Source organism: Vanacampus margaritifer, chromosome 2 (assembly GCF_051991255.1).
Source record: "Vanacampus margaritifer isolate UIUO_Vmar chromosome 2, RoL_Vmar_1.0, whole genome shotgun sequence".
In the NCBI taxonomy this organism is placed as follows: domain Eukaryota; kingdom Metazoa; phylum Chordata; class Actinopteri; order Syngnathiformes; family Syngnathidae; genus Vanacampus; species Vanacampus margaritifer.
Genome location: NC_135433.1, coordinates 48,264,209 through 48,275,388, shown reverse-complemented (window position 1 = coordinate 48,275,388; position 11,180 = coordinate 48,264,209). Strand labels below are relative to the sequence as shown.

The 11,180-nt window shown below is 38.0% G+C and overlaps 1 protein-coding gene across 2 annotated transcripts; it reads right to left on the bottom strand.

Moving 5' to 3' along the window:
• Window positions 1-1,008: 1,008 nt before the first annotated feature.
• On the bottom strand, window positions 1,009-7,787 carry kcnj12b (potassium inwardly rectifying channel subfamily J member 12b). Of its 2 annotated transcripts, XM_077557477.1 has the most exons (3): window positions 7,594-7,787; window positions 7,336-7,514; window positions 1,009-2,648 (listed from the first exon to the last, which is right to left on the bottom strand). In XM_077557477.1, exon 3 carries the CDS (start codon window positions 2,556-2,558, stop codon window positions 1,278-1,280), a length of 1,281 nt encoding a protein of 426 aa, XP_077413603.1. In that variant the 5' UTR covers window positions 2,559-2,648; window positions 7,336-7,514; window positions 7,594-7,787; the 3' UTR covers window positions 1,009-1,277. The 2 variants fall into 2 exon arrangements, with proteins under 2 accessions (XP_077413603.1, XP_077413602.1); XM_077557476.1 differs by having other exon boundaries at window positions 7,336-7,787.
• Window positions 7,788-11,180: the final 3,393 nt, after the last annotated feature.

Below are 11,180 nucleotides of genomic sequence, written 5' to 3'. Positions count from 1 at the left end.
ACTTAAAGCAGTGCAGTCAAAAAATGTGACAAATAAAGAGAATAGACTGTTGGGAATAAATTAATATGATTTCATGGGGGGGGGGGGACATAAAATGTAGGTCCCTGCTTCATACTGTTTAGGTCAGCGGAGAAGGCTCTGCTAGCCGCAATTGACTACCCTGCTATATTGCTATATTACAGTGGCTATATTTTTGTTATATAGCTACAATATATGAAAACGGCCAAGTATAAGGCCACGTCCAAGTGTGATTGTTCATGTTTACCTAATGTTGTGTGTGCTATGTGAAAGCAAAAGGGCCAAAACCAGATACACGCTGTATGCGATGGTGCATGTGTGCGTTTTTAATAGTAAATTATTAAAGGTTCAATGGGCGAGAACATTTCAGGTAAATTTCCATGGGAATTTTACGATTACAGTGAGCCCCTGCAAAGTCGCAGTTCACCTATGCACTTTTTTTTTTCTTCTTCATTTCAGTAAAACTCAACAAGTCACTGTTTTTGTGCTCAGAACACAGCAATAAAAGTATTACAGTACTGTACTTTGGCACCATCGTTTGGCATCTTGGCGCAAAGGAACTGTTGAAGTGACTTGAAGAGTTCCATTTAAAAAAAAGTGGAGCCTTGCTGGCATCTTTCAGCATCTCCAGGCAATGTGGCGATCCCCATCGGGCAAAAGCTAAAAGTTACTTCTCCAGCAATCAAGGGGAAGTCAACCTTAAACATTTCTTGACAATAATATGTTATATGTGACCTAACTATTCTAAACATGACATTCAGATTAATTTTACATTTGTGGAATATGAGTTATGCAGCAAAATCCAGTCATTTGTATTCATGTCAGGGGGCGGCCATTTTGCCATTTGCTGTCGACTGAAGATGACATCACAGTTGCTCAGGGCTCAGCCAATCACAGCTCACCGGTTTCTGAAGCTGAACTGTAATTGGTTGTCACTTGAGTAACTGTGATGTCATTTTCACACGACAGCGAGTGGCAAAATGGACGCCTTCTGATATTGATATACACGGCTGGATTTTGCTGCTTAACTCATACTCCACTGGCTTTCCTTAACTACATTTAGTTTTCATATTAAGTTCCAACCTGCGCTTTTGTAAATAACTTATTTATTCACATAGATTCCCATGGAAAGTTCTCCACTGACTTTTCCATTCATTTAAGATTGCATTCATGCACACAACGATGCTATAAATAGTCTGTGTGGTGTTTTTCTCCACCAGGCATCAAAACAATCCACATAAGTTGACTAAATGTCTCGTTCAAATTTCTGATTCTAAACTGGATGATTTTCGATCCCGTTCCGAGGTGCTGTGCTCATCCAGCAGGGCCGTAGAACACTGCCTGTCTTCGTCTTTGTCAAAGTCTGCCTCCTCCTCCTCGTCCCTACTGATGAAAGCCAGCTCGTTCTCGTAGCAGAAGGAGTTAGCGCCTGATGTTGCGAACTTCCTGTCCTCCATGTCCCTGGCGCTGCACCTCGGCGTGGACGGCACCTCGAAAGTCTTGTGAAAGTAGGCGTAATCTATCCTGTACTGACTCTTCTCCTCGAAGATGAGGGGCTCAAAGCGGTGACCCCAAAGGACCTCCGACGACAGGTAGGAACTGCGCGCCTGCGTGGTCATGGCGGTGGCCTCCACCAGACCTTCAAGTATGATGACAATCTCAAAGTCCGACGTCTCCAGATCTTGTTTGCTGATGCCAAACAGGGGACTTTCTTCATCGATCTCGTGGATGACGGTGATTGGCGCGACCAGAAAGAGGCGGTCGGTGCCTCTGTCGTAGCCTACGTTCATGTCGATCTGATCCAGAGGGATGTACTCGCCTTCCTCTGTGTATCGAGGCTTGACCATCTGGGCTCGCACGTGAGCCTCCACGATATGGCTTTTCCTCAGATTGGCCACCCGAAACATGAGGCACAACTTTCCGTCACGCATAGCGATGACTGCGTTTCGGCTGAACAGGAGCGTCTCTGCTCGCTTTTTAGGCCTCGCCATCTTCGCCATGATGGCGCCGATCATGAAGGCGTCGATGACGCAGCCCACGATGGACTGGAAGACCACCAAGAAGACGGCAGCGGGACATTCCTCTGTCACGCAGCGCGCCCCGTACCCGATGGTCGTCTGGGTCTCAATGGAGAACAGGAAAGCGGCCACGAAGGTGTTCACCTGCGTGACGCACGGTACGAAACCGTCATCGTCCGCGCGATGCTCCATGTCGCCGTGCAGGAGGCCGATGACCCAGAAGGCCAAGCCAAACATTAGCCAGGACACCACAAACACCAGGCTGAAGACCAGGAACATGTAGCGCCAGCGTATGTCCACGCAAGTGGTGAACATGTCCGAAATGTAACGACTGGACTTGTCGTCCATGTTTGAGAAGTGAATGTTGCACTGGCCCGACTTGCTGACGAAGCGGCCGTGTCGTTGACGTCTGGTGTGGATCTTGCCGTTGCCGAAGCTCCCCACGGCGGGCATGCTGGTCAGTCTCAGGCCTTCTTCTTCACACGATAGGAAACTGTGCTGGTGGGCTCTTCCCACGTTCATGCCTCAGCGAGGACGGCCACGCGGCTTTCACGCGGTCACGCCGACACATACACGACAGGCTGGGTCCGTCCGATGCAGACTGATAGCGTTCTGAAAAGAAAAAGCATTTTAACCCTTAATGGGGTCATTCATCACGATGCATTAAAAATCAACGTTGCAAAGCTAGCACATCAAGTCTTGTTTGTTTATCTGCAACCTTTTTACTTCACAATTTCACATTTTATATTGCTTAATGAAACTGTACTTTGTTCACTGCTGTTTGCGTCCTCCGTGTAAATTAGTTATAAGCCGCAGGTCATTTTCTTCTATGTTTGGTCAGTATGATTCTATTCCTTTTTTTAGATACAGTAAAATAGTAAGGGCAGATCAGATACAGTTAGAAGTCCCCGAACCCATGACATGTTTTTGAGGATCTGGATAGAAAGTGTGACTACAGGAATTCATTTGAATCATTTGACTTATGATGACATCAATTGAACCTCCAAGTTTGCTATGTTACTACTTTTTGTGAACTTTGCCCCCCAGGAGATGCAACAATGGACACATTTAACAAATGCAATACTGAGATTTGAAGTGTTATTTCAGTCTGATTTTAATATGGTACACAAACACAGGAAGTATTATTACAAAATTAACCACAAAAAAAACACACACACAAATTGTATACTTTGTATACAGTGTGTGCAAAACTGTACGCCCCCCAAAAAATAGGACTGAATTTTTACCAATAAGGACGCATTCTATATGATTAAGTGGAATGGATTGAATCGTGTCACACGACAAGGGCTGTTTACCTTTCATTAGGACGTAAAGAGGAAACCCCAGATTTAGGATTATATATACACCAATAATAATAGGTTAGCTAAATAGTTATTGAATTTTATTTTCTTAATACTTTATATTGACTTTTTTTTTTTTTTTTTTTTACGCAACCAAATCATTTAGGGGCTTTAAGAACATTCGAGGTTTCAGCCATTGGACCGTCCATTTGTTTGTCAATGTTCATGAATCAGGAAGTGGCCTTCTAGCTCAGGGATTCTCCAAATGTTGGGGTCCGGATACGGTTTAATGTCTAACGTTTTCTATTTGCCGTAGTAGAATAAAGGGGATTTGCACATCCACTACACTAGGTGACACTACAGAGGTATATTTACAGCAATTTTAAAGAATTTTTTTACTATTTATAGTTACGGCGGAGAGTTGGGGGAAAAAATATTTTATTCATCCTCTTTTAACAATAAATAATTGAGAAGCACTGTTTTAGAGAAGATGGCCTCATAATCCTAACGGCAGTTAAACATAAAGACAGATCCCCTAATTGCCATGGCAATGATTTACTTATTTTTGATCATTTCAACTAATGATGACCTTTTTAGAAAGGAACTATTCATCCATGATAGCTGACATTCACTTTTCAGCGCTATCACTGTTGTCAACTTATATGTCAGTTGTCACTCAATATGGTTGCTATATTTAGTAACATTTCTAATTCCCGCTAAGAAACCGACGACAGCGGAATCACTTTCACTATGTTTTCCATGAAGGCGAAAGCGGATTTCATTACATTGAGCATTACCAAAGACAAGGTCTCTGTTAATACTTTGATTTGTTGGCATGCTGGAAACTGTTAATCCGAGGTATGTGCCTCCAAGGTATAAATATTTTGCAGAGGTCGCGTTGTCTCACCTGTATAACTCTGCTTCCAAATACTTTCAGATAAATTATGTTGTATCATTTTGTAAAAAGTGCCTACATACATGCATGGCGCCTATTGCACAATCATATCAGTGCTTTTAATTGGCCCAAAGCAGCGAGCAGTAATCGGTTTGGTATGTTTGTTTTATTTATGCAGTAGTCTCCATATGTAGAAACTTTTATTTATATAAATATATAAAATGATATAAAATGATATGTACCTGAAAGTATTTGGAAGACTCCCAAAAATCATAGATCACCAGTTTGAGAACCGCTGTCCTACCTACGGACACTTTTCTTGATTTCTTTTGTTAACAGTTGGGCCTTGATTGAAGTCTTTGCTCTAGTGAGTGAAACTAGTTTAATATCTTTGCTCAAAAAACACTTCAATTGTCTCATTTTTGTATTGACCCTTGATGGGACAAATCCAATAACAGTTATGTTGTATTTTAATATTGTCAAGGAATAATTATTATTTTACAGTGAAAGTACCAAAAATAACTAAATATACTGTAAAGATATTTAGCACCACATCTTACAATGCTTTAAAGTATAAGTCAACCCCCAAAAAATGTATTTATAATACCCGAAATATGTTGTATTTGTGCCCTTACTAGTCTAAACATGGCATTCTGATTAATGTTGTGTTTGTGGAATATGAATTAAGCAGCAAAATTCATCCGTTTTCATTCCATTTCAGGGGGCGGCCATTTTGTCGCTTGCTCTCGACGCAAAATTATATCACAGTTACTCAGGGCTCAGGTAACGACCAATCATAGCTCACCTGTTTTCTGAGTTTGGCAAAGTGATGTTCACAAGCTGAACTGTTATTGGTTGTTAACTGGGCACTGAGCATCTGTGACATCATTTTCAGTGGGCAGCAAGTGACAAAATGGCCGCCCCGTGAGATGGCTAAAAATGGGTGGATTTGCTGCTTAATTCATATTCCACAAACGCAATATTAATAATTATGCCCTGTTCATACTATTGTAAAGAAAATGGAAAATTGGTTTGACTTGCCCTTTAACTCATTCACTGCCATTGACGGCTATAGATGTCAAAAATTCACTTTATTACTATAAGTTTAATTTCTTTTTCTACTTTTGTTAACAAAAGTATGAAAACCTAGAAAACATGTTTTATTGTACATTTAGAACAGATATAAAGTTTGTGATTAATCGTGAGTTAACTAGAGAAGTCATCCATGATGACGTCATGATTACAAATTGTAATCACCGAACGCCCCTAATTTTTAATAATGTTTTTTTAAAGAAAAGATTATTAAAAATAAAAATTAAAAAAGTATTTTTTAAATAGAAAAGATTATTGAATTTTTTTTAAAAAATAAATATATTTTTAAAGAAAAGATGATTAAAAAATAATAACTTAAATAATTAAAAAAATATATATTTAATATTTTTTTAAAGAAAACATTATTTAAAAAAAAGAAAAGGTTACAAAAAATTTGAAAAAATAATTAAAATATGTTTTTTAAATAGAAAAGATTATTAAAAATAAAAAAAATACATTTTTTTTAAAATAGAAAAGATTATTAAAAATTAGGGGCGTCAGGCAATTAAAATTTGTAATCGTAATCAATTGCATGATTATACTAGTTAACTCACGATTAATCAGAAATTTTATATCTGTTCTAAATGTACAATAAAAAAAATTCTAGATTTTCATACTCTTGTTAACAAGAGTGGAAAAAAATGTTAAATTAATGGAAATAGTTCAAATGAATTTTGACGTCTATAACCGTCAATGGCAGTGAATGAGTTAATGTAGCGAATATGGTTCCTTGCGCTTAAACAGCTTCAAGTCACAGCCCTCTTTATACTGTCCACACATAATGGTTGATGATGATTTAATGATCTACATTCCAGAACGGTTTCCTCAGTAACAACATTTGTGTTTGTAGCAATTGATAAAGTCGTCCGAAGATGGATGCGTACCGGAGCAGCAGTCGAGATGGGAAAGTGCGATACAAATGGAAAATAAAGTTACCTTCACTTCAGTGATACGAAATATGTTTTTCTGTTGAACAAGGTACAGAAATAGCCAGCTAATCTAATGTGCTGCCACTTTATGTGACGTATCATTTGTTTCTCACAGCTGGAGCCACTGATGAGGCCGTGTGATTCCCTTGTGAGAATGTGCTGGAAAACACTGCGGCTTGAAAAAAAGATAAGACACCAGAGCATCAAACACATACTTTATGCAAGTGCTTTGAGAAAAAGTTATCAATTCAATGTTGTCCAATATTCAATACTGTACCTTACTTGCACTGATATCATTGCATGTCATTATGTTTTTCTTTATTTTTCTGCTGATTGGCTGAAGAAAATCAAACAGTTCTGCCCCCCTGGTTCCTGATAAAGGATTTAGGCTAATGTTATTACTTGTCTGCTGTTTGGTCATAATTGGACGGTCACAAGATTAAAAATCAGGGAAGCATGAAATTGAAGGTTTGGGACACAAATCCAAAAGTCATTTATGTTAATGTAGAACTAAACTGGTGTTATAAGATAAAGTCACAGACTACCTGTCATGGAAATTGCATTCTTTTGACGTCATCAAAACTTTACTCTGTTAAGCTGCAGTGCCCTTAAGGACACGACTTTAACTGGGTCAGCGCAAAATGACACGATGCTTGGCAGTTAGCTGCAAGCACATTGCTTTGGCTATCATTTGGTTACATCCTAAGCAGCTTATGAAAGTCTCAAATACATGACATGGATCTTGATCATTTATGGCTGCTTAGGTCATCAATCAGGGATGGACTACACCCTTTGATTTTCTCCCTCTTCATTTATAGCTCTTTATCATTTAAGTCATTGAGTTTATTGGCGTGCATTACCAAGTTGAGTTTGTGTATACGTATGCGAGCTACTTCACACTTGCTGCCTCACACTGCTCTAGTTGCTAGGCGTCAAGATGATGATGATGATGATGATGAGTGACCGAGGCACACTATTATCTAATATATGCTATAATAACAGTCCGCCTGCTTCTGTAATCTTAATGCCAGAGCAGAAATTAATTTAATCCTGTGCGGCCATGAGTAAAAGATGCTGCTTACCTTGTGTGTGGCTTAAATGTTGATATCACTTGCAGAACTTTTGGCCAAACTGCTGCATGTTTCTCTGCTGTTCTTTTATGGGTAGAGCCACTCTATCCTTGTGAGGCAAAAAAGTGCATTGCCGCACACCACGCTCATCTCCGTAAGTTTGAATGCACCTGTTCCTCTTCCTCTGCTCACTGAGGACAGCATTACAACCACAAGTCCGTAACCAAGTTAGTGCTTGGTTGAGCGCAAAAGAAAACAACTGAACAGTACCTCGGATCAAAGCCTTGAAATCTCCAGCTTGAGTTCTTACAAAAAGGTGAACGCAGCTTCTCTGTCGTCCTAAATTAAATATATTTTGGCTTGCGTAGCCTTTGAAATATAAAGGCGAATACAAATCGATCTGTCATCTTCTTCCATGTGTCCGCACTTTGTTGGTAAATCTGCCAAGTCTGCTGCTTCTGCTGAAGATCCTACTCTGTATCCCACATCCACAGAACTAATGCGCACTGCTCAGCCCTCCCCTTCCCTCCCTTCCACTGTGGCATGGTACATACTTGGCATTTGGACACAGAGTGGTCTTACCTTACCGAGTGTGGCATCAGTCGGAAATATTTAAAGTTACTTGGTTATACAAGATGAATGTGCACTGTTGACCTCGGTGATTATTCCGCTGGATTTGATTAGATGTGGTGATAGCTTGTTCAAGTGGGTTAGGTATGTTGGCTCTGTTGGATTGTATATGAAGCGAATCTGAGATTTGGTTTCTAAACACATTATGTTTGAATAGAATTGCTGAAAACATGTGCAAAGATTGAAAACTATGTGAGACATTGGGACCTATTTTTGTTCCCAGCACAAGTTGAGGGCAAATGGATGGGTAGAGTCTTCTTTCGTTTGCGGCATTGTGCGCCGTTATGGGATGGAATATAGCTAAAACCGGGCCAATTGTAATGGAGTCCCTCATTTGCGTCGAAATCAGGGCGGTCCGGAGCGTGCTTGTCATCACAGAAGCAAATAGACTTGCTGGCTCGGAGAGATGAGATTGGCGTGCATTTATGTAAACAAATTGCAAGATCCTCCCCTTTGCATGATGTGACCAGCTGCGCCTGTGATGTGAGCAATTGGATTTTTTTAATTAATAGAGGGTTTTTAAAATGAATGAATGTTGAAAAGTTGAAAAATTCTACACACTATCTTTTACTCATTCACTGCCATTGACGGTTATAGACGTCAAAATCCATTTGAACTATTTATATTTGAACTCATTTTTTTCCACCTTTGTTAACAAGAGTATGTAAACCTAGAAACAATTTTTATTGTACATTTAGAACAGATATAAAATTTGTGATTAATCGTGAGGAAACTAGTGTAATCATGCAATTAATTATGATTCAAATTTTTAATAATCTTTTCTATTTAAAAAATATATATATATTTTTTTATTTGTAATAATCTTTTCTATTTAAAAAAAATATTGTAATTATATTTTAAAATTTTTAGTAATCTTTTCTTTTTTTCTTCTTTTTAAAATAATCTTTTCCTTAAAAAAAATTGTAACATATATATATATATATATATATATATATATATATATATATATATATATATATATATATGTATATATTTTAAATCTTTTTTAATTATTTAAATTATTGTTTTTATTTTTAATAATCTTTTCTTAAAAAAAACATTGTTAAAAATTAGGGGCGTTCGGCGATTACAATTTTTAATCATGACGTCATCACGGATGACTTCTCTAGTTAACTCACGATTAATCACAAACTTTATATCTGTTCTAAATGTACAATAAAACATTTTTTTCTCGGTTTTCATACTTTTGTTAACAAAAGTAGATTTTTTTTAAATGAACTTATACTGTAGAAATAAAGTGAATTTTTGACATCTATAGCCGTCAATGGCAGTGAATGAGTTAATGGCGGTGTACCTAATACTGTGTTTGGTTAATGCATGCTTATTGAGTCAAGAGCTTAAAGATACATTGTGCAGTTAAAAAAAAGTAATATTAAAGCTTTTTCTACTTCATGCATGCTCCACCAATGCCCAGATGAGTATGAAGAGCCCCGACTGTTTTACTCTGACTGCACCTATCATCTTTTATCTTTTCTTTATAGTAGAGTGTGCGGACCCTCACATGCAACAGTTTTTTGGGGGAGGGGAGGGGCGGAGTTTTTCTTACCTCATTTGAAGTCATGTCTTCCTTTGTCAACTGTGCGCTTTAAGATCATGCACATACTCACACGCGCACCATGAACAAGCCTGACACAGATGCTGCAGTTACACTTTGGGCCAGAGGTGGCAGTCATGAGTAAAAATATGTCACAAACTGCACAAAGATCCTTTAATTCAACCTATTTTTGAATGTGAAAGACTGAAAACTCATCAGATTTGTAAAATTCTCAATACTTGATTAGGTTTACAAGATAGTTTGAGGATAAGCCCTAACTCACATTCAGCGGGGGCTTCCACACAACATTGTGGGACGCGTGTGTGAGTGTCATTTTTTAGATCAGCATCAATCAAATTTGACATTCGTGGACATTTTTGGCAGTATGCAGTCATTTTTACACTAGACCATTTATCTTAAAGAGCAAAAAAGATCATGTGTTGAATTTATTTTATTGTAATTTCATAAGCAACTATTTTTGTAACACAAAAGATGGTCATGCTTCATATGCGAGCTATAATTAAAGTGAAGCTGTGGGCTTGTGAAAGTGATGGTCTCAACTTGTAAATGGGTTAGAAATCCTGTCAATATTTTGCAGATCCGATGTGGGGGTTACAGCCATGCAAGTTATTTAAAGTCTGCAAAGTGGGCCAGCCTGGACCCCGCTCGGGACCTGGGCTGCATTTGATCACATTCTGATCACCTTTCAAATGGATAGCATACACAGCTGTGTTACAGCCGCAGTGAGGGCATGTTGTGGTTTGAACTGTGTCGATCGTGTTGATGTTTTAGTGGTGAGGGGCTCTGTTTGTGGCAGCATTCATATGGCAGGTATACAATAACTATTATGTGAGCCACAACCATCTGTTTTAGCCCATCTGAGCAAATTTCATGCTGGTCATGTTTTGTCACGTTTGTTGTGTATTTTTTTGCTTTTGTTCTATTTTATACACTCTCTAGGCACTTCATTAACTTCTCATGTACAGAATCTATTCAAGTTGAAAGCATGTACAAAGATCTTTCAGATTTCTCCATTTGTCTCTGTCAGAGTGATTACCGAAACAGTATGTTTGTAGCTTCTAATATTCTTGTTGTCATATTTGGCAACACAGTTTAGCTGATAGAGTTTGAGGTTTTTTTGTTAAATGTATCTTCAGGCTGGAAAATTGAATTTATGAAAAAGTGTATATCTTGCCGTTTAATGTTCTCTCAAGTATGAATGCTGCCAATAACGTATCAAATTCACTGTTCTTATTTGACAATACTGAGGGAGTACTGTCTTTTGTACAAAGATGAGATATTTTCCAGTATAATCTATAACATGGAGAAATTCATTATACATAAAACATACCAGTATTGATAAAGCCTATGACTAATTTGGGTCATGGAACTTTCTGTCAAGATGTAATAAATAAATAAATAATGTGGCAACAATACACTTAATATCTATTAAGTTGTTGGCATGTCCAGCTAATAGATTCAACAGACAAATGACAACATCTGGAAACGATATGAATCATTTTTGGATTAATTGCTCAATGTGCCCCTTCCTATTCAAACAATGGAAAAATTGTGACTTATTTCCATTAGATTTTTTATTCGTACCATTGTCTAACAAAAATGTTGTGTTCAGTAAAAGCATGTTTGTTTGTTTTGGTAAAAAATTAATACG

What these genes read in the sequence shown, in the direction of transcription:
- kcnj12b (XM_077557476.1), bottom strand. Translation starts at nt 2,558, where the DNA reads ATGAACGTGGGAAGAGCCCACCAGCACAGTTTCCTATCGTGTGAAGAA.